At 39.6% G+C, this 24,649-nt stretch overlaps 1 protein-coding gene across 1 annotated transcript; it reads right to left on the bottom strand.

The window, feature by feature from the left end:
- Positions 1–288: 288 nt before the first annotated feature.
- On the bottom strand, positions 289–803 carry LOC143530678 (uncharacterized). The gene has a single exon (XM_077026147.1). It carries the CDS (start codon positions 792–794, stop codon positions 414–416), a length of 381 nt encoding a protein of 126 aa, XP_076882262.1. The 5' UTR covers positions 795–803; the 3' UTR covers positions 289–413.
- Between the last annotated feature and the right edge of the window lie 23,846 nt (positions 804–24,649).

The following is a 24,649-nucleotide window of genomic DNA, read 5'->3' as shown; positions in this document are numbered from 1 at the left end:
CATACAAATCCGATCGAGCTAGTTGAGGAATAATTGACGAAAATACGATAAGAGATTGCATTAAATTAAGATACGAAAATTGGATTTTAATAATCCAAACTATCATTTATTAGCTGATAATAATTCATACTTACACTTTAACCAATAATAATAATAACTTTCACTTTTGCTATCAATAGCAATCTCAAAAGAATAATAATCATAGATTTTTTACATTAGATTAATCTATTTCTTTCATAATTATTATTATGAAGATCAATAGAAAATTAAGTGTAAAATCTATGATGATTATTATTCTGGGATTACTATTGTCAGAAAAAGTGAAATTTACGATTATTATTGAATAAAATGTAAGTATGAATTATTATCAGCTAATAAATAACAGTTGAGATTATTAAAATCCAATTATCTGGCTAATGTCGAAATTTTTGCCTGCAGGCTTGACACGTAATCTCCAGACAATTCGAATTAATCCTACGAGTCGCTCTCTCCTTCATCTTCTCCACTCTCTCCACCTCTTCACGTGCGCGCTCCCACATGTGTCGCGCACGTGAGAACTCTGACTGCGCGAGCTCCATCTCGCGCTTAGTCATCTCTCTCACACGCTCCGCGTACGCTTTCTCCATTGTGGCTATCCGTATTTGATCCGCCGTTTGCCATTTAAGCACCTCAATTTGTCCGTTTTGGCCTTTACCTTCTCTGCAGCTTTGATCAGCCTGCGGCTGAATTGGCCGCAGGCTGATTGAAAGCTGCAGGTCTAGAGATGGACCTGCAGTCTCTAAAGGAAACTCCATGTCGTCGGATCGGTACGGGCCTCTGGTGAACTGCGGTGTCGGGAGAAGCTGCAGTTCACGTTGATCATCTTCCATATTTATAGAGAGAGAATGTTTTAGAGAGAGAAAGTATTTGTGTGTGTGAAAATGAAGGTGGCAAATAGAGGTTTCGTTATTATATAGACTTTTTATGAAGTTAGAATTACGAAAATGCCCTTGGTTGCCATGCAAAAGGATTTGTAACTGATGGGTACAAAAGGACGAATTTGCCCTTGATGGGTTTGGGGTTTTGTAGTAAGGTTGGTGACGTGGCAGGGGTAATATGGTAAATGGGGTTAAGAGGGTACATTTTCCGTTGTACTGGGATTGGATTGTGTTGCGTTGAAAGAAACGGATGGCGTTATTTGGATTTAAGTGCTTTTGAACTATAATAATAATATACCTTTTTACAAGAAATGGATGTGCCGTTGTGTGGAGTTGAGCGTCGAAGCGTGGTCCATAGACTCGGATATATGACTTCTTTTAACGAGTGTTTCTCGTGGATTTTGTGTATCTGATACAAAATAGAGAAGACGAGATGTGAATAATTTTTGCTTAATCATTGAGGAAGTGTCTGCGCGGATTTGTAGCTACGTTCTGGGATTTGCTTCCTCAAATCTTATTTCAGCTAGCTAAAATCATTATGTAGCGGCATGAATTTTTCTTGAATATAGAATCGGTTTGATTCGCAATGATATTGGTACCCGGCATTCAAAAACCAAACCCAAAAATAAAGTTGGTATAGAGAACTCAAAGAGTAAAGTCGTAATAAAATCAAAAGAATATTGACATGTTTTTTGCATTGTTATATCACCGATAATGCTAATAATGGTAACGGCATTTTTCAAACTAAATCAGTTCATTTCGTCAGAACATCATGACGATATGTTATATTACATAACGAATGATAATTATATATTAACTTAATACATAAAAAAATAATCTCATTTAGTGCAAAGCCTAAATGTTATAATTATAAAAAATCTATATATTGTTTAGATTGTGTAACTTGTGTAATAAGTTAAAATTAATTTAAGATTAATGATAATATATTAATATATTTGCATGCTAATTAATTAATTATGCTAATACTTTTCTTTTTTATTTATCCGTTACTTTTCTTCTGATAAAAAGCTAATAATTTTATCAATGAATTGTTCTTTTCCTTTGTGTGATGTTTCCCCCTTTTGTGTTAAAGTCTTAACTTGACGTGTTCAACAAACTTATAGGATTTCAACTACAAAATTATATTTCAAGCAAAACTTTTATTGATATAAAGTCGAAATGGGGACAAAACTTACATGCATAAAGCCCCTTACTTGGACCAAAAGAATTGATTCGAGGTTCACATGTAACATGTTCTAATCTGAGTTTAATAGGATCATTTATAGCTTAAGAGTAAAGACTAAAGGAATCTGAAACCGCGCATTTAACATTATTAACCTTCGCTATAATACAACAATTGACCTAACTTATTTGAAAGAGATTGCAACAATCATTCTGAATAATATGCGAATAATAATGTTCATCTCCATGCTTTCAAATTACACTACATACGGTTTATTTTAAAATACAAAGTTTAAATGTGTCGTTTTTTTATTACTAACGTACCACGCTGTAATGGTACTTTAACCTTGATAATGGAGTCTTCTCATGCATGTGATATGAATGATGGAATGTTGTTAGATTTTTTAGTGTAATTGGTAGAGCTAGTTAAAAATTGAATTTTCATAATTTCGCATGTGAAATCCATGGTCAAAATATGGTGCATTTTTAATGCCAATTAAGATTTCGAAAATGAAATTGTCATAAGGTAGTTTCTAACCCTAATATATTGTAATATATGCGATTCATCGTTATTATGGTCACTCTCTAGTTCTCGAATTCTCATAATCACCATACGAAGTTTTTGTCTCTTCTAAGTTCAATGTGATTGAATTTCCAGGTGAACCTCCGAAATAATTCGATGTAAAAGTGTATCACACAACTCTCAAATTATCTAAGCATTTAATTTTATCACGATTTTTCCCAACATATGTGACGCTAATTAAATGAATACATGGTTTTATTCCTTTTGTTTAATTAACAACTTGAGTTAATAGGTCCTCACGACGTTATCAGTGGTAACTGAGTACTGGAGTAGGTGATCAAACATTAACATCACCCGATTTACTCTGAAACACTTGATTTATCGTTGACGTACATCATTGAAGAAACACTAACCGGACCCCGGACAGATTACTGGTAACCTGGGGGTTCGATAGATGTTTCCCACGAGGGGTTAGACCCTTGGAAGATGGTTCTTCTGATAACCTGCAAAACAGACACCGTGAGCTCGTCACTGAGAAGGGGGGGGGGGTTCCTCCTTGTGACCACCATCCGGCGTGAGAATCAGACTAGATTGCTCTTTAAATATAAAAGTATATTAAGAGGTTGCTAGAGCAGATATCAGGTATAATATGATGATAATGTGATAAGATATGATAAGATGAGATGGTCATACCATTTGTGGTATTTATAGCCGAAGGTAGGTTTCCAAGGAGGTATGGCCGGCTGCAACAGTGTTCCTGTTCCACCAACAGTGGCTTACGCACGTGCCCTGCTGGTAGTTGTTGGGTAGGCAGCGGCTGATAGTGACCAGGCCTGCTGTGTACTATTCCTTTTCCACCAACTGGCGGCTACGCACGTGGTATGGCAGTAGTTGGTGAGTAGGCAGCGGCCAATAGTGACACAGTACAGGAGCATGCTGCTCGCCATACTGTTGTCAATAAGCTGTCGTATCTTTAGTCAGATCTTTTTCCCATACCTCGTCAGGTACAGTACAGAAGATCTTCCCGTATCGTACGGACTGGCTTATTTGGGCGGGAGTATTCCCCCTCCCGCCCTTGTGCGGGATTGTTCCCGGCTTCGCTCATTCCTTCAGGTGACACTGAGTGATTGAGAGCTAAGTGCCTTGTGCGTGTAGCCTTGCTGCGCGAGTGGCCTTCCCTGATGGCTTGTATCCGAGGCTGCGGGGACAGGCGGAGTCCTTCACCATCGGGAGGCATTTCCTGCGGGACCAGCTTGCGTACTGCGCGTAAGGACGTCACGTCTCTGAGCATGGTTGGTCCTGTGGATCCAGTTGGTTTCTGCGCAGACGTCCCTCTTTAAGGTGAGTCTTGCGGGTCCAACTGGGCTCTGCTGGGACCTACCTCTTCAAGTCCCCCCAGTCCAATGTTCTCATGCGTGTTTAATAAAGTGAGGTGAACTTTTGGACTTAAGCAGAGGGTTTTGAAAAAGGGTTTTTCTAAGGTTTTCCATGGGGATTCTTCCCGCGGAAGTCCTTGTCACTTGCAGAAATGCCCGAGTTTCCTGCTTGGTCTTTGGGTATGATGCGGGTAGGCTGTAATCTCTTCGCACGTCAGGAGCGTTGAGTCCCACTTATGTGGATTCTCCATGAGGTTTTGGTGGTTTTGAACATAGTGATCAATTATGTTAAGACCACCAATTCCATCATGGAGCTTCGAACAACGTAGTTCTCGACGTTCCCGCTATGCGGGGATGTTATTTCCGTTTCCGCAAGCATTGCCCAGAAGATCCTTCTTGGTTTCAATTCCCAGCGGAGCGCTAGGTATGTGAAGGGTTTTGCCTTAACACTGTACCTGCGCTCGTCTTACGGTTATTTTACTTCCATGGTATTCCTGGCGTCAATTCCCTGCGGGTGCTAGGTTTGTGAAGGGTTTTGCCTTTACACTGTACCCGCACCCGTCTTATAGTTACTTGGTTGCCGAGGTACTTGGCTTCAATTCCCTGCGGGTGCTAGGTATGTGAAGGGTTTTGCCTTTACACTGTACCCGCATCCGTCTTACGGTTACTTGTTCGCCAAGGTTTTCTTGGCTTCAATTCCCTGCGGGTGCTAGGTATGTGAAGGGTTTTGCCTTTACACTGTACCCGCATCCGTCTTACGGTTACTTGTTCGCCAAGGTTTTCTTGGCTTTAATTCCATGCGGGTGCTAGGTATGTGAAGGGTTTTGCCTTTACACTGTACCCGCATCCGTCTTACTGTTACTTGTTTGCCAAGGTAAGGGGGTATTTTCCCGCCTACTTTATGATCTTTTTGAATTTTGAATTTTGAAATTCGAAAGGTTGGTGAGGATAAGAACAGTCCAAACATCTGAAACGTCGTGCGACGGTTTCTTCTGACTGTGTCAGATCGTGCAGGAAGTTATGGTGACGTGACAGTACATGGTCATTCCAGACGCTTTTTCAGGCGCGTGGGCGCGATTTTTCGGGCGCGTGGCCGCGAAATTAATGGTACGCGTCCTGTCAACAGCTGTTGCCAGCCTGCTCTTTGCCACGTGTCATAGTTTCATTGCACCTTCGATTTCTCTCTCATTCGCATTAAATTCACCGCATTAATTGCGATCACTATATAAAGGGGAAGAGGGTCATTTGTAATTCACATCTTCACTTCTTCTCTTTCATCTCTAAGGCGATTTCTGGTGAATACTCTTTTATTCAGTTGAGCATTCCTCCGAAATCGTTTCTTCTTCCACTGCAATATGTCTTCACATGATACTGAAGCTGTAGTCGATGATAAGAGTACTGCTGGCGAGTGCCAGTGTGCTCTGCCCGGCGATCAGTACCGGTATGTTGTTAGGAAGTTCATGCTCGATCCTCTCGAGCCTGAGTTTCCTGAACCCCATCAGACCGTGTACGATGCCCCCAGTGGCAAGATCGGGGTATATGCTGCATTCTTTGTTTATGGGAACCTTAGGTTCCCATTGACAAAGTTTGTTTACCGTGTCCTCGAAAGGCACGGTGTTCATCTGACCGAGCTGCACCCAATGGCGATCGCGAAGATTCGCCACTTCGAGTGGGTGTGCCGGATTTTGGGTGTTGAGCCCTATGTGGACCGCCTGATGACCTTCTATACTTGGAGGTGCATCCAGGGGTGGTACACCCTGACAACCCGGATCAAGGGTTTGAAGATTTGCGCGACCGAGCGCAGTCTCCGATCGTGGAAGCGGGAGTTCTTCTACATTTCTGCCCGCGCCGTCCCCATTGCCATGAAGTTTAAAAATGGCCAAGCCATTCCGAGCCACCACGCCACCAACTACCAGGAGGCGGAATGGTTTGCGAAGATATCCCGGGTCCAATCTCCGGTTTACCGGTTTGCGGAGTCCGGGATGGTGATGCTGGGGATGAGCCGGGTATGGAAGGAGGCGTCTCAGGTTCCCATCCTTGTCGAATACGGTTTGAACTCTACTCCTTATGGTATGTCTTGTCTTTCTTTCTGATATGAGTTTGTCTTCTAACTGTTTCTTTTCTTTCAGAGGGGAACAATTTGGAGTCGCTCCTGTACCCGCGGGAAGCTGACGATCCCGTGCGGGTGGGTACTCGTGCTCTTGACGAGAACGAGTTGCCCATCCTGGAGCAAACAGCGGATCGGTTTGTGGAGGTCTATCCGCTGGGCCACGAGATCCTGAGCCACCGGCGGCCAGGTAAGGCGTTATTCTCTCCTCCCCCCTCAGTGCTGTACCCGCTGCTGGAATTCCTGACATCCTGTCTTCTTCTGAGGAATCCGCAGATGGTCCTCCGTTAGTGCGGAAGAAGAGGGCTGCTGGCGGGAAAGGGAAGGAGAAGGCGGCCTCCACAGCCGATCCAGTGCTCCTATCTGACACTGAGTCAGATAGTGAAGAGTTGGCGGGGAACCCCGGTGGTGAAAAGACCACTGTTCCGGAGGCTACGACTGTTACCTCCGGAGAACCAATGACGACGACGGTGACCGGCATCAAGAGACCGGCTCCATCGGGTTCGTCCCCGCCCGTCCGTACGTTCAAGCTCAAGAAAACCCGTAAGTACAACTCTTGGCTTTTATCTTCGTAGTTTAATCCTCAAGTCTTTTAACACTTTTCTTCTTTACGCAGCCGTGGATGTTGGCGCATTCCAGGGTGAGGGGCCGAGTACTACCTCTTCGCCAATGACGGTGGGCTTGGTCAGCCTACCTGAGGCGTCGACCCAGGCGCCTACGCCTGCTACCGCTGGTTCAGTTGCTCATTCTGAGCCGACTGTTCCAGCCGAGATGACGTCACCGCCGGCTGTGAGTGCGATTTTTACAGCATCTTTCACCGAGCCGGCGGTTACGATTGCTGCGGATTCTGCGGCAGCGACTGCGGTGGCTGCCACCATGCCCCCGCCACCGGCACCGACGGCCGGCCCATCAGGTACGCATGGGAGTACTCGCCAATCTTTGCCACCTTCCCATCTGCCTGACCTTTTGGATGGGTTTCCTTTGGGTTCAGGTGATGGGTTCGGCGGCTATCGGCCTGTTATAGACCCTACAGGTGCGTAGGGTTCCTTTGGCCCTTTTTCACTTTTATTTTTTATCATCTTTTCCTAACTGCTTTTTTGTTTTTTGCAGTGTCGGATTCCAATGAAGTGTATGTTCCGCGATGGAACATACGCCGAGGAACAACCCTTCGTTCCCCTGTGGAGTGCGTGGAATGGGCTCGCCACGCTGCTCCCCATGGCGCGTTGGGGGAAGCCATGGCAAGCTACCAGGAGGGTAGGCTAACCAATGAGCTTCGGGTTCTCCAGGCCCGGATGCAGCCGCGCGTCGAGCTGCTTTGTCGTGAAAACGACAAGTTAAAAGCAGCTCGCGCCAAGGAAGTATCTCAAGCGCGGGCTCTTCGGGAGGAGAACCAAAAGTTGGCCGCAGCTGCTGCGGAGAAGGAGAAGGCCTTCAAGGCCCTCGAGGTTGAGGTTCAAGCGCGACTCGAGGCCCGCTCCAAGGCTGCCCAAGCTGTTAACGAACAGCTTCGGCTGGCTAAGGAGACTGCGAGGAACGCAACCGAGAGGGCCACCAAGGCTGAAGCCGTTGCTGAGCCTTTACGCGTGGAGAACGAGGAGCTCAAGGCCAAATTGGAGGCTCTCCAACGTGCTCATGATGCCTTGGCGATGGAGGATGCCAAGAAACTTCAAGAGATCCTGGACCAGAGGGGCGTGCTTGATCACACCGAGCGGAAGCTTAAGGGTGTCGAAGAGGTTGCCGCAAAGGAAGTGCTACTTGCCAACCTTAACAAAAGCGAAGCCGACCGCGCCTGTACCCAAGCTCAAGCCGCCCTCAAAGAAGCTCTGGTTGCCAAGGAATGGCTTCTTCGAGAAGCGTTGTCTCAGGTATGTCTATCTTCATGTCTTCACGCTTTTCTTTGTAAATAGGGTGCTGACACTTGTATATTTTCTTATGTAGGTTGTGCATCGGGTCTTCTCAGAGACATCCTACGACGATGCTATGAGCGCAGCCCTCAACGCTTCTCACGAGTGGGGAACGGGTCGGCTTCCTGCTTGGTCTAGGGTTTGTTGAAAAAGGCATCCCGCCATCCAACTTCCCTTTGTACAATGTTGATACTGAAGCCATATATGACCAAGCAGTAAATCAATACGCCGCCTTCCCGCATCCAGTGGTGGAGAAGGTGAACCAAGTAGCTGCTGCTGATGATAGGTTATCTATCCTTAAAGCCTTCCTCGAACCGCCCCGTTCTTCTGATGGAGCGGGTCCAAGTGGAAGCGGCCCTGAAGCTTGATCCTGAAGATCCCTTCCCATTGCTAGGATAGTCTTGTACAGATGTATTTATTTTCTTTTCGTAGGCGGGTAGTTACCCGGCCATTCTAGTAATAATTCGTTTGTGAAATACAAATCTTTTTGCGTATAAGATTGTTATTTCCTTCTTTGGGTTTCTTGCTTTATAAACTTATGACTTGCATACTTAGTTTAAATTAGCAATTTTCCAAGTGTAGAATAAGTTAACCTGTTGAACGTGGTTGATAATGGGTTAAAGTTTTGCTTCCTCTTTCGTGATTGTGCGGGTAGTACCGTCACTTGCACTCAGTAGGATGGCAAAACTTTAACCTTCATCTGACCTGCGTGTAGGTTTTCCTCATCTTTTGAGGATAAGTTAACCTTTGAACGTGGTTGATAATAGGTGTGAAGTTTTGCTTCCTCTTTCGTGATTGTGCGGGTAGAACCGTCACTTGCACTTAGTAGGATGGCTAAACTTTAACCTTCATCTGACCTGCGTGTAGGTTTTCCTCATCTTTTGAGGATAAGTTAACCTTTGAACGTGGTTGATAATAGGTGTGAAGTTTTGCTTCCTCTTTCGTGATTGTGCGGGTAGAACCGTCACTTGCACTTAGTAGGATGGCTAAACTTTAACCTTCATCTGACCTGCGTGTAGGTTTTCCTCATCTTTTGAGGATAAGTTAACCTTTGAACGTGGTTGATAATAGGTGTGAAGTTTTGCTTCCTCTTTCGTGATTGTGCGGGTAGTACCGTCACTTGCACTTAGTAGGATGGCAAAACTTTAACCTTCATCTGACCTGCGTGTAGGTTTTCCTCATCTTTTGAGGATAAGTTAACCTTTGAACGTGGTTGATAATAGGTGTGAAGTTTTGCTTCCTCTTTCGTGATTGTGCGGGTAGTACCGTCACTTGCACTTAGTAGGATGGCAAAACTTTACCCTTATCTGACCTGCGTGAAGGTTTTTTCCTGTTATTGGGTTTGTGCGGGTAGGACCGTCTTCCCACGCAACGACTTCACGTAATGTGAATGCCGTTCGACGCGCGGTTATTGATAGGTAATAATTCAGTTTCCTCATTATGATTCGTGCGGATAGACCGGCACTTTCATTTTTGGGTGCTGAACTTTTCCTTCAACTGACCTGCGTGAAGGTTTTGTCCTGTTATTGGGTTTGTGCGGGTAGGACCGCCTTCCCACGCAACGACTTCACGTAATTATGCGGTGAAAGCCGGCATATTAGTGTTCAGAAAAGTAAAATCATCAGCTTCAATGTTCTAAAGAGAATCATTTCCATTAGAAGTGGCTCTTGGCCTTTTCTTTACAAATTGGAATTGATTTACATGCAAATTGTGTAAATGAGCTCCCTTCCATGTTGGGATGGGAGTGCCATCGAGCCGATACGCACCTGGTTCGGGATCTCGTTCTTTACGCAGCATGTAGTCTCGACATTGAAGCTGGAACTTTTATTCGTGTTCCCCAGCTGAGGTTCTACACGCACCCGCCTGCTCAGCCTTTATTGCGCCACGAGGTGCGCGAGCGTCCCATCTCTGACAAATGCTTCGACCATGTCTTTTACGTCTATGCATTCTTCAGTGATGTGGCCTTTTGTCTTGTGAAAGTCACAGTATTTGCTCCGATCAGCATCATGACGATGTCGGATTATTGGAGGCTTTGGCCACGGGAGCTCTTCAGTAGCGAATATCTCAGTGACGCTCTTGGTGAGTGGCGTCCATCTGGAGTTCCGGTGCGGATGTACATTATCCCTTCCGCCCAATCGATGTTGCAAGCCGGATGAGGTGTCAAAGTTTACCCTTGACTGCCAAATGCCTAGCTTCCGCTTTTTATTTAATCCGGCGGTGAGGACGTTGTCTTCTCTCGTCTTCTGAGTGTAGAGGTTTGTGCTCTGGGGGAGATCTCTACCCAGTTGCTTCTCCGTTTCCGCATAGCGTTTTGCTGCTGTCATGATGGCATCCCATGTGGATGGCATGCCATCTTTACCCGTTAGGGTGCGGATGAGCTCTGGGTCATGCGCGCCCTGGATGAAGGCTGCGCGAACAAGATCTTCGCTGATATTGCCCAAACTTAGCTTCTTTGAGTTGAAGCGAGTGATGAAGTTTGGCAGAGATTCATCTTCTTCTCGTATGCATTTGAGGATTGTCCATTGCTCCTCGGTATACTTCCGTTGCTGGCTGAAGTGTTGGCTAAACTTCTGCTGGAAGTCTGCCCAGTCGTAGATGTGGTTGACCGGTAGACGATCAAACCAAGCTCTAGCAGCCCCAACAAGCGTCATTTGGAACATGTAGCACCACGTGGGTTCCGTCCAATTGCTGACGGTTGCCCCCGCTATGAACCTGTTCAAATGATCGTCTGGATCAGATATACCGTCATATGTGCCTATGTTAGGCATTTGTTTGGCACTCTTTGGGGCGATTGCTTCCGCAATGTCCCTTGCAAACTTAGACGTTCCTGCATTTGCAATGTTTGGTCTGAACGTTTTGGAGAAGTCTCGTGGACTTCCACCTGTGCTTTTTGGTTTGAAGGCTTGTCCAAAATGCCTTTTCGGTTGGGATTCCATTTCCTTACGCTTCCCTTTTGCCCTATGGCGAGGGTTCGCGTCGGAGTCGGATTCCTCCGAGTCATCCTCCCAGTATTCGAATTCGTCGGCCTGTTGTACGGAACGCAAGCGTTCGTTCAACTCGGCCTGGAATTCCTTTTGTCGTGCCTCCGCCCATGCCTTGACTTCATCGAGAGTTTGGCGGGGGAGTCTTCGTTTCTCAACCTGGGTATCAGTGGATCCCAGTAGGCGATCATTTACTGCACTTGCCCCAGCATGAGTAACTGGGGTAGTGTTCGTAAAATTTACTTCACTTGCCCCGGCTTGGGTAACCGGGGTAGTGTTTGTAAAAACTGTGTTACCGGTATTCCCCCCAGTAGCTGGGGTTGTGGTTACCGGAATTTCTCTAACCATCTTTGTAGAAGTTTGAAAAAACTGGAGAAAAATGAAGTTCTAGCTTTATGCACGGATGGCGCCAATGAAGAAACACTAACCGGACCCCGGACAGATTACTGGTAACCTGGGGGTTCGATAGATGTTTCCCACGAGGGGTTAGACCCTTGGAAGATGGTTCTTCTGATAACCTGCAAAACAGACACCGTGAGCTCGTCACTGAGAAGGGGGGGGGGGGGGGTTCCTCCTTGTGACCACCCTCCGGCGTGAGAATCAGACTAGATTGCTCTTTAAATATAAAAGTATATTAAGAGGTTGCTAGAGCAGATATCAGGTATAATATGATGATAATGTGATAAGATATGATAAGATGAGATGGTCATACCATTTGTGGTATTTATAGCCGAAGGTAGGTTTCCAAGGAGGTATGGCCGGCTGCAACAGTGTTCCTGTTCCACCAACAGTGGCTTACGCACGTGCCCTGCTGGTAGTTGGTGGGTAGGCAGCGGCTGATAGTGACCAGGCCTGCTGTGTACTATTCCTTTTCCACCAACTGGCGGCTACGCACGTGGTATGGCAGTAGTTGGTGAGTAGGCAGCGGCCAATAGTGACACAGTACAGGAGCATGCTGCTCGCCATACTGTTGTCAATAAGCTGTCGTATCTTTAGTCAGATCTTTTTCCCATACCTCGTCAGGTACAGTACAGAAGATCTTCCCGTATCGTACGGACTGGCTTATTTGGGCGGGAGTATTCCCCCTCCCGCCCTTGTGCGGGATTGTTCCCGGCTTCGCTCATTCCTTCAGGTGACACTGAGTGATTGAGAGCTAAGTGCCTTGTGCGTGTAGCCTTGCTGCGCGAGTGGCCTTCCCTGATGGCTTGTATCCGAGGCTGCGGGGACAGGCGGAGTCCTTCACCATCGGGAGGCATTTCCTGCGGGACCAGCTTGCGTACTGCGCGTAAGGACGTCACGTCTCTGAGCATGGTTGGTCCTGCGGATCCAGTTGGTTTCTGCGCAGACGTCCCTCTTTAAGGTGAGTCTTGCGGGTCCAACTGGGCTCTGCTGGGACCTACCTCTTCAATCATAAATGTACCATGAAATTCAGGCCACTAAGAAACATGATATCCCAATACCCCGTTGATTTTAACAATTTGTTTAAACTCTAAATATTCATAAAAAAAATAATTGAAGCGATAAACATTAATATTTATAAAAGGTGATAATTAGTGAAAACATAGAAATGGCTTTATTTGTGGGGCTTGAATTGTCGGGTCGGGCCTTTGTTAGCAAAAAAGCAATCATCTTTGTGATGAGCAGGTTGGCACGTGGGTTACCAAATGGATCCGGGTCACTACTTGGGTCAGGTGTAAATGGTCCTCAACTTTTTATAGATCCCACAACATGATCATATGGGATACCTAAAAGATCTAATTAATACGTCGTGCATCTTTCTTTAACATTTAGTTTAATATTATTATAGGTTAATGTCATACTATCTTAATGTCAATAAATAAATTAATAACATGTTTTGTTATTATATATTATTAAAACCAACGCTAGGTTAATATGAACATATTTTTTTTGTTATACGCACCCGTAAAATTTTTCCAGTTTAGATGAGGCTTAATATCATAACAAGTGGATGGTGTGGCCATGGTCTTGCGCACTCCCTAAACGGCGTTGCATCTAAGGCATACGAGTTCGGGTCTCGGCGTCTCGCCTCTTGATTTATATTATTTTTTACTTTAACATTACAAGTATATAAATGTGTCATAAGCATACTACTATACATAATTTGCTGAAATAACGCCACACAACTCATTTACACCTACACTACTTATTAATCCTTTTATTTCATTAAACAAACTATTACACGTGTAGACACCAATATATTCAAACATAATTATTTAAGAAGTTTTCATGTATTTTTGGTTACCCACACATGTAATTTTTGTTTATGAAAATAAAATGAACTACAAATTTATGTAGGTGAAAATGAGTTGTGTCATTTTGCTTCAGCAAATTATCTATGATATATGTAGGATACGTTTAATAGGAAAGATAAAATATATGGTGTTTTGTCACTACTTTTTTTTTATTATTTAAGTTAGTTTAAAATATATATATATAAACATAAATGAGTAGTAGATATTTTTTCTAGATTTTATCACTAAAGCATTATATGAAATGAACCTCTTTGTAAAGATACTTAAAAACCTATGTCCTTAGAATGTATGTTAGATAAATATGTTCTTTGATTAAAAAGAAAACCTTTTGGGTTAGTGGCCAGAGTCCAGAAAAGATAAAAGAAACGAAATAAAATAAAAAATTAAATAAACTTTAACAACTCATTCACTATCCTCGTGTTTTAATATTTAGTGGATATGTTATGTTTGCCTTTTCCTTTTAAAGGATTAGACTTTTATTGCTCTCAAGTGTTTTTCACGCACGCATATTCACGTTCTAAACTTTTATTTTAATTTATATTTCTCCACTTTACAAAAACAGAAAAAGAAATAAATACGATTAATAAAACTATAAAAGTGAATGAAAAATCCCATCGATGTGAATGTCGAAAGCTAGTCTTATAAGCTATTGAAAATGCATGTCAGGAATATTATATTTCAGCTTATCCAAAATTAGGGGTGTTTATGGTTGGGGATTCAGAATTGATAACACTTAAATTAACAGAGTTATATAATACTTTTATATTGAAATTATTCGGTGATGCTTCGAATATTCAATAGGATAAAACTTAGAGTGACAAGAACTTTGTATGATGTTTTTGATATTTTTATTAACAGTAAGCGACTAAATGACCGGGAAATTCTTTATCCCATCTTGTATTTTATCTTTATGAAAAATTGCGCTTATTTTGAACTGTGATATTAATGTGACAAAATCAGAAAATTTATTTTCAAATGAATTTTTAATAAACTCGACACCAATCATGGGCTCTGCCCCTTAGACAGCGTCAAAGAGCGTTGCCCTGTTCGAACCTCATTTGGTTAGGAGCTTCGACCATAACATCATAAAAAACTCAAACAAGCGTGCATCTCACACCTTCTAACTTGTTTAATATATACTATGAATTTATGATTTATATCGGTTAACAAATCTTTTCAATTTAACATTTATTACCCGAGACATTTAAAATTCTAAAATTCAAAACAATAATTCAAATGGTGGTAGACTTGTTAGGATATCGTGATATTACTAGTCAAATGGTCATCGAGTCCCAAAAAGTAAGCACTAGATGAATTTTAAGAGTAAGTTTTAGAAAGGTTCTATTATTAACCCTTAAAAAGTACTAATTAGATTGCAAGATCTAAATTTTGATTAATTGGGAGACGGTTCTTTTTTTTTTTGGAAAATTGGATTTTAATAATCCCAACTTAATGCAGTTGGCCGATAATAATCTCAACTTTAAAAATAGCCGTCACTGGTCCCAACTTTCACACTATTTGTTTTTATTGGACCTCCGTTAAAAAGAAACTTAATGACGTTAAGTTTTTTCTATATTTCAAACTGATATTTTAGGGCTTTTGCTCGGAATGAGGATACGAGTCGATTGATGTAAAACTTACCTCCGAACGACGCTTTAAGCAGCTTGATTTTCTTAATTAAAAGTTTAAACACCGGAATTGAAGCATCCTTTAGTCGTTTGGACCACCGTTTCGAGGTAAGTTTTACATCAATCGACTCGTATCCTCATTCCGAGCAAAAGCCCTAAAATATCAGTTTGAAATTTGGAAAAAACTTAACGTCGTTAAGTTCATTCTAACAGAGGTCCAATGAAAACAAATAGTGTGAAAGTTGAGACCAGTGACAGCTATTTTCAAAGTTGGGATTATTATAGGCCAACTGCATTAAGTTGAGATTAATAAAATCCAATTCGCCTTTTTCATTTGAACACCAAAAAAGCGGCCAGGTACATCCATTAGTAAAAGGTCACAAACGTGGATTGTATATGGCGCTGGTAATCCGACCTGCCACCAATGCACCAATTTCAGGCGAAACTCGTCGTCTAAATATCCAGTGTGGTAAAACGGTCAGCTCACACATTATATTTTATCACAAATGAGACTTGAACCGATATCCTTATAAAGTAAGACAGTAAGACACCGGGGTACCGTTAGATTACAACTCGTCCAATATGCTTACATATAGATATGAATAAACAGTATAGGGTCCATTCATATAACATGGCCATGGCCCATGAATGAAATTATATACTATTTTAAGGTAAAGTCTAGTCCAAAATGGTATGGATACCAATCATCAAATAGGATTGTCGGCTTCCCATATATTATGAAAGGGGTTTTATTTATTTATTTATTTTCATTTTTCTCGATATTTTGCTCAAACCTTTAACCTATACTTATTTTTAGTTCTCTCTTTTAAATGACAAAAATTGTATAACAAGCGCTAGCAAGATGCTAGAGTAAAAAACAACGAACAATTACAACCAGAAATAAAAATCAACAGGGCTAACTTACACTCAAAACTACACCATTTATCCCAATCTAAATATTTTAATTTTTCTTTGTTAATTTCCATGATCTTCTCCACGACAATTGGTTTGTCTCTTAAAACTTTTCTATTTCTAGCTTTACATAACCACCAACATAAAATGGCAACTAGTTGTTGGACAGATAAGTCTAGCTTGTATGCCATATACAAAACCACCGGGTAATGACTAGGACAGAATGAGGTTGTTGAGAGAACCGGTAACGGCTACAAATAACACAAGGTAAGTCTTGTATGCCATATACAAAACCACTTGGCTTTATCAAGGCCTCCATGGTTTCATATTATGAAGCATGTCAAGAGTTGGAATTGAACTACTTTTTTTTACCATGGAATAAATTGTTATAACACATTTCTATACGATTACATTGTTAATCATAATCTACCCATTATTGTCAGTTTTCAGAAATCATTAAAATGACCCAAGGGTTTTTGGTACGTTCAATTATATCAGTTCCATTTCTCAGTTATTTTGATTATAGACCGGTTAATTCGGTTTCCGTGCGCCCCTAGTTTGAATTTAGAAATTATAGACAAAGAAATATTGAGGAGATATAAATGACCGAATTGTCTCATAAGTTAGATCATTTTTTTGCAGTCATTATGTAGGACATAACTTCTCTTGATTAAAGTTGCATATCTGCATCCATCCTTAAAAAACAATAACAGTTAATTTATAAATATAATAAAAGAAAATAAGAGCAAAGATATGTGCAAAACAACTGTTTTCCAAAATATATGCCAAAGATAATGGAATTCGTTAGGTCAATTATAAGGGCAAGTTGAGAAAGCCCCTAAAAAAATAAGTTGTTGGCAAGTATTTGTCTCATGGAAAGTGCACTAAAATTCATGGAAAAAGGTCTTTACTTTAACAAATTAAAAGTTAGAGCATGGGTCATTGAGATTTTCTATTCTTTCTAATTAATTTTTAGATGTGATTTTTAAATGTAAAAAAAAGAATATTTTTTATACATAAGCATATGTCATGTGTTGTATATTTACTGTGTGCACAAGTTAATTTTATGCATAAAATTTTTGCCTATTGTGACGAGCGATTCTAATCGGAGAACATGTCAAAATGGTTCGATTGTTTTTGTTTAAAACAGGTTCAAGTTAAAAGAGAATGAAAATCATAAATAAGTCATCATACATGCCAATTTTAAATTTATATACAAAAGATCTTAAAATTTATAATTGAGAGAAAAAATAATATATAAATTTCTACATGCAATAACTTGTTAGTTGAGCTATCAACCTAAAAGAGTTCTTTAGACGACAAAAAAATAATGATTAAATGTATATACATATATATTTGAATTTTGAACTGCAAATGCATTAATGCAACTTATGATATCATGGAAGAAATAGTGGAGAGGCTTATGGTGTTAGTGGTGTTTGGTGGCAGAAATTTAGTGACTATAGATCATGTAACTGAACTCACGTTTTTGTTAAAAAGTTAAAAAAATATAATATTGAATTTGAAAAGGTGGAGTGTATATATCCGGGAAATCTAATGGCACCTTACCTACCATGATAGTTAGAACAACTATAACTATGAACATAACTAGAAGCAGGTTTGGGGTAGTTGATCTTTAGTTTTTTTTTTTTTTTAAATATATAGTAAAAGAAAGTTAGAAGAACAATATGTTGGGGATTTTAGAGTCACCCATAAAATTTAAGTGTAATTGGATTGACTTGTTGACAAAAATGAATAATAGTATACATCAAACAAGCCACAAGGTATGTAGTGCACCTTTGTGTTGAGTTTATTTTGATTCTAAGCAATTAGGAACCTCACTGATTCTTAATGACGAAATTGTGGGATTCCCAAGCAGGCATCGCCACTGTAACATCCCGAAATTTCAAGATAATATTAATTATATTACTTAATAATAGAGGGAAAGTTTACTCGGGTTATCAGGAAATAAATAAAAGAATAGGAGTTGGCATGGGTCGGGCTAGTGTCGGGTAATGGACGTTGGTTATGGATTTGGATTAATTGAGATGGGTTAAATGAGAATGGAATTTCAGGGATATAAATACCCCCAAAATCCCAAAAATATCTTCATTTACATCTATTTCTTCACACACTCAAAACACACACATTCTAACCGATCAAGATTCGAAGCCGAGACCCGAGATTTTGTTGATAGATCTAAGTGGGTAAGGTAAGAACAAATCCAACAAAGCTAATATTACTGAAAATGGTTAGGATTGGATGGGTTAACCGGACCCGAAACCCAAACTGCCCAAATCGGACCCCTGAAACGTCGATTTTAGGCCGATTTGATGGTTGGGATTTGTAGGCGCCGATCATACGATTCCGTGGGTACCAAAATCGAGTTATTTGGCTAAGAAACGAAGGATTTATGGGCAAACAGATCTGCAGCGCGATAACTTCGCCTGCAAGATTAAGTTCGCCTGATGAACTTCGCCTTCAAGCGTAACTTCGCCTTCAAGCGTAACTTCGCCTAAGGATAACTTCGCCTACGGCCAAGTTCGCCTAAGGATAACTTCGCCTGAAGCCAAGTTCGCCTAAGGATAACTTCGCCTGAAGCCAAGTTCGCCTAAGGATAACTTCGCCTGAAGCCAAGTTCGCCCGAGGTTTAACTTCGCCTGAAGCCAAGTTCGCCCGAGGTTTAACTTCGCCTGAAGCCAAGTTCGCCCGAGGTTTAACTTCGCCTGAAGTGAAGTTCGTTTAGAAAATAAATTAAAAACCTAATGGAAAATGTGTTAAGACAGTTAATGTAAATAAAATTTTTTCAAGCTGACCTGGCAGCTCGACCCCAGCCAGGGGCTCTGCCCCGTTCGTTGTGGGTCATATAAAGATAGAAATACATTATGAGAAGTGATAGTTAATTGATACGTGTAACTTGTTCAGTCAGCCGAGCTCAGTTAAAGAAGGGATTTACAGCTATCAGAAAAAGAAGCAGAGTTCAGGTGAGTTTCTAGCCCCATTCCTTGTTATGTTTTCGGGGCTGTGTGCATACTCAATGTGATAGTTAATACACTTATCCTAAGAGATAAGTGTATGCCTTATGTGGATAATGTGAAATGTATGAATGATTGCTTGATGGTACGTGAACGATCTTCGGATATTGCACGTACTGTCAGGTTGTAACGCTAGGTATAAGGTAAGTATGTTAGGTATGATTATGTGTATGAACATGATGGAGATAATAGAAGAAAGAAATGATAATGTATGGTTGTATGGTTACGAAAAGGGTACCGAGCCCTACTAATACTCGAGGTATGATGTATGGTTGTAGGGTAACAAAGAGGGAATCGAACCCTACTAATATTTGGGAACTAGGGAACCGAACCATACCAATATTCGAGAAAAGAGGTGTATGCCGTGTATGATATATGTGATAGATACGATTGATTGTCTGACGGTACGTGAATGATCTTCGGATATTGCACGTACTGTCAGGATATAAAAAAAGATATTAATATTGCATGTAATGTAAGGATGATGTATGAACATTATGAATGAAAGCTTGTCGGTACGTGAACGATCTTCGGATATTGCACGTATCGTCAAGGGAAGAGATTAGCTTCTTACATGGATATTAAATAATAACGTATAGATAGTGTTCCTTCTATGGAAAGTATAGTGTTCCTTCTATGGAAAGTATAGTGTTCCTTCTATGGAAAGTATAGTGTTCCTTTTATGGAAAGTATAGTGTTCCTTGTATGGAAAGTATAGTGTTCCTTCTATGGATAGTAAAGTATTCCTTCTATGGAAAGTATACAGAGTGTTCCTCCTATGGAAATTATATATAGTATGGTAATGGTAATGGTTCTTTTAATAGATATTACGTGACGATCCTCCTATGGATATTTATACGAGGTTAAGATAGTAATATGTGTCTTCGGATACGGGAAGAAATATATGGGAATAAATTGTATGTATGATAGTAAGTATGTAGGTAGAACAGAAGGGCAACTAGTGAAGTATGGATATGTATCTACAGATATGTATGTATGTGTATGTATTGTATGTTGCCTGATTAACTAGAACTCACTCAGCGTAGCTGACTTTTAGTATGCACGCAGGTGAGCTGATTACAGAGCTAGCATGAGGATGACACACGGCATGGATTGAACGGCTGGCATATGAAGAAATAAGTAAAGATGTTTTAAAAATAAAGTTTTGTGTTATGGTATCAAAGAAAAGATTTAATGTTTTGTAACAAATGATTGATGTTTTATATTCCGCGAAAAGTTTTAATAAACTCTGATTTGAAGAACTGTGTTTATGAGTAAATCCGACACGAAAGTAGGGCCACCGGGTTCGGGGCCTTACAGCCACCCTTGGGGGGGGGGGGGGGGCACCACTTTTCTTTATTGGAAATTCATCAAATTTTGTAAATTCTAAAAATTTACATGAAAACCCAATATTGAAACATGAACCTAATTTAACCCAAAACATGACCTAAAAGAACGGTTTTGAAGCCGTTTTCATTAAAAACTAAATATGGAAATCTTGGTCATCTTCTGGGTATGGAAAATAAGAAATGAGTTTATATATATTCATTCTTGAATATCACTATTGAGTCTTATTCATTTGAAAGTTCGAGTGTATCATTGATTTGTTTCAACCTGAAAGTGAATCGCGATTCTCATAGAAGTCAATTACTATAGAACTACAAACACAATACAACATACTATATCATCATTCACAAAATAGAGTACGATAAGTGTAACGTGCTTATTACATAAGGTAAAAGAATTCAAACCAGTATATGCAATTGCAAGAATCAAACAAAGAAGAAAAGTTAGATTTGTTGAGGCATGTATTAGGCACATTCGCCTTAAATTACTTTTCATGTCTTGATTCAGGAAATCTCGGAATACAACAAATGTAGCTATACTCTCGAAAATGAATTCACGAGTCCGAATAGCTCTGGGGTTTCTCATGCGTGATCAATTGTGGAAGAGGATGATAACGAAAGATGCTTTGTAACAAAAAAGAGACATCCGTCTCTTGATTTTGCAAAATAAAACAAGAGAATTCTCTTTTCATTATGAACTATGTCTCGTGTTTCTTATGTTACGTATGTCTTAAATGTCTAAAAAAGATCACATTTGTAGACCAAATGAAAACATAACTGATCAACGATTTTAAATTACACTTTTAACAGTTTTCTAATATATAATTAAATTGAGGTCAAAGAAACTAACATTTTTATTCTAAGATGATCAAATTCGCTATTTTAAGTATCAATATATTATCCATCTTAGTTTTATTTTGAACACAATTGCTTTTATTAAAAAGAAAGCAAACTTGTAAATTATTAACTAGATATCTTACATATAAATATGACTATTTATGTCAATAGATTGTTTTACATTCATCCAAGTTTTCCAAATTTTAGTAGGTGACAATTTTATGTTCTAGATTCAGATTCTTCTTAACTTATGTGCTTACAAATTTACAATGGAGACCATGTAATAAAGAACAAAAATTTATATAACTTTAACCTTTTATTACTATGATAAAAAATGACAGAAAGACAGGCAAGTTTCCTTTTACTCCTTTTAAAAGATAGTCCTAAAAGACATGTTTAATAAGTAGAGAAAGAGGGAGTGATGGGTGTAATGATATCTTTATGATGGTGGTCCAACTATGCTAAATGTTTCGTCTCTATTTAGTTATAGTCAAGTAAGTGCAAAAAGGCCAAAGGCTTAAGGGTAGTGGGTCATCTAGTTCTCACTTGACACTCACAAGTCACAAGAAACAACTCTTTGGACTCTTTTATCGTCAGGACTAGAACCATGGGTGACACACATCTTTTGAATAGAGCGAAGGTTCGGTTATAGTTAACGTGTAAAGGGTAAGTGTAAATCACATGATTCATGTAGTCTAAAGAGATTACGACACTACGATACTAGAAGAAAAAAAAAGTTGAAACTATATTTTTTATTAAAGATGTGTTTTGTTTATATAAAAAAGTTCTATGACACCATATACAAATTCCCAACATTTTTTGTATCAACATATACGGTTGATATTTTGAAACATTTATGTGTTATGATATAATTGTAGAACGTTTTAACGTTCAAAGGTTCATTTATGACATTTTTCGTGTCAAATTAAGATACATTTAGATATTGATTAATGTTTATAGAAGTATATTATATTTTAAAGAAAATATTGATCCTTTTATATATAACACAAACCGAACTACATCTGGATAATGGGTAAGCGAGCAACAAGCTGCGCCGCTATCCCCTTTTGAATCGCAAAGCCTATTCTACTAAATATAAATCCTTGGTTCCTCGGGCTCTGCGAGTCACTGTAGACCACCTTCTGCACCCGCTCCAAGAAGCGAACCGCCTCGGGAGCTAGGGATCCAAAAGTGTCGAAGGCAAATGGAATGAACACGTGTTGATTCTCCAAACACGATGTCTCATGCTTAGCAACCTTCCTAGACTCCGCTCTCAAAACCGCCTGTCCCGGTACGAAGCCACTGTCTCTCAGCCCCACCAACGGTGACACCCCAGTGAGGTCAACACACACATGCTTACCCCCTGCCCAGCCAAACACAAGAACATCCGCAGGACGCAGGGTAGATCTTCCCTCACACGGATCAGTAAAAAAGTTAACAGGTGCCTCTTTCTTGGCTGAAATCCCGGCACGTCTAAGCACATCCCATAACACATCTCTAACCCAATCATGACGATACTTGAATCCCGGCAATTCGTTACAGTGGAGGGCATGCTCACCGAATCTATCCAAACAAGCTTTTTTACAAATGGGGCATAATTCATCTGGAGGGAAAAGGAGAATCATAAGCCGGTATTTAAGGATGACTCTGTATTCAACTGCCGACATCCGTTGCCCAAGACCTTCAATGGACACAACAGTCAAAAAATCATGGGCATGAGCCCCCTTGAGACAAGCTAAAACTGCCTTTTGTCTCGGGGTCATATCGAATCGCTCCTCCAAATCATGTACGTGTTTACCATAAAGAGCACTCGCCAAGGTTTGTTGAGATTTCTTGGGGGCGGTCTCCTTATCAGTAAAACCGCCTATATCAAGGTTTGGGAGAGTTATTCCAATATTACCAAATGCAAAAGAGTAGTAAAATATAATAAACTATTTTAAAAATTTGTACTTATTTGTGTAATTGAGCATAAAGAAAACATGGGTACTCCAAGAGTTTCAAAGTTGTAATCATGAAAAATATAACTAATAATATGTTAGACTAAAACATTTACACTATTAGAAAAATAAGTTTTATTAACGAATTAGAGAACGATTAAACAATATTTCAATAGTTGTCTCTTACCCGTTAAACTAGTAGTAGAAACAGTAATACTAACAATAACAATAAGATAATGTTAATAGGCAACGAAATGTTGTGTGCAATACTAACAATAAAAATAAGGTAACGATAATAGGCCAACAAAATGTTGTGTACAATACTAACAATAACAATAAGGTAACGATAATAGGCCAACGAAATGTTGTGTAAAATACTAACAATAACAATAAGGTAACGATAATAGGCCAACGAAATGTTGTGTACAATACTAACAATAACAATAAGGTAACGATAATAGGCCAACGAAATGTTGTGTACAATACTAACAATAACAATAAGGTAACGATAATAGGCCAACGAAATGTTGTGTGAGTGTAGAATACTGATTTTAAAAATAACTGTTTCAAAACAATTATTTTGAAAAACACTCTATGTTACTTTCAAATAAAAGAGTGTCCATTTGAACCTATTGTGATTTTATCTATAAAGGCTTAATCGACACCTCTGATTAAACTCAAAATTTAAAAAAATAATAATTTTTAAAAACAAATGCTTGAATTTTTGCAATTATATTTTAACAAAAAATGATTGGAAATCCTTTACTTTTTTTCAACCCAATCACTCTTTTGATTTTAGATTTTTCTTTTTTTATCAAAACACTGTTTCGTATGAAAATCATATGTCAACAATGATACTTAATTACTAACATTAAAAATGAACTTGAATGTACTTTGAAAACCTTTTTGCTTTTAAAAAGTATGATTTTATTTGATTATGGATCAAAAGGAAATGGGGTTAATAATGTGCATGGATGTATTTTTTCATAGACAACATCATTAAGTTTATTTTGTGGTCCATTCTTCCAACTTCATCGCTGTTGGTTTTCTTCTTTTTTAGTATTATATATTATTTTTAGCTTTCTTTTAGAGAAACACCATACTTTGAATATACCATTAGTTTCTTAAGAACATTGTACAAAGTCAAAACAAATACAATACCAATATATTTTGAAGTGTTTTTTTTATGTATAATAGTTTTCTTTACACTTACAATGTCATTGTTTCGTCTGAAACAAATTCATACGATATAATCAAAATGCAATAGTTCTTGAGTTCTTACTTATAAAATATATTCTATATTAATAGTTTTTAGAATTCTTATTTGTATTTTTAAGTTGTTTTCTTACAAAATACGAGTTTTAAGTTGTAATAAAATAACATGGTTATTGATAAGGTCAAATTGCTTGTAATTCATATATCGTGTGGTGAATCAAACCACAGGGCTCGTGAAATGTTTAATCCATTTTTAACATAAGGTCAACTCTTCAAAAACGGTATAATCGGATACTTCGTATGGCCCTTAGACGCGATTGTTTTAAATGTGAAAAGACACAACTATAAAGAAATGATTATATGACTTGAAAACTTTGATATTTAACATACAATGTTGGAGGGCTCTACATAGTTCATTTTCGTACATTTGCATTATAGCTCATAGGGCAAAGGATAAATCGTACGGTTACATTTGA

The sequence above is a fragment of the Bidens hawaiensis genome, unplaced genomic scaffold (genome assembly GCF_021521415.1).
Source record: "Bidens hawaiensis isolate Kalapana, Puna unplaced genomic scaffold, B.hawaiensis_p1.1 tig00008970_1, whole genome shotgun sequence".
Taxonomy (NCBI): Eukaryota; Viridiplantae; Streptophyta; class Magnoliopsida; order Asterales; family Asteraceae; genus Bidens; species Bidens hawaiensis.
Note: the sequence above shows the minus strand (reverse complement) of the source record. Positions and strands in the feature narration are given on the sequence as shown.

Bases quoted from the DNA above. Each gene is read 5' to 3' on its own strand.
- LOC143530678 (XM_077026147.1), bottom strand. From the start codon at position 794: ATGGAGTTTCCTTTAGAGACTGCAGGTCCATCTCTAGACCTGCAGCTT.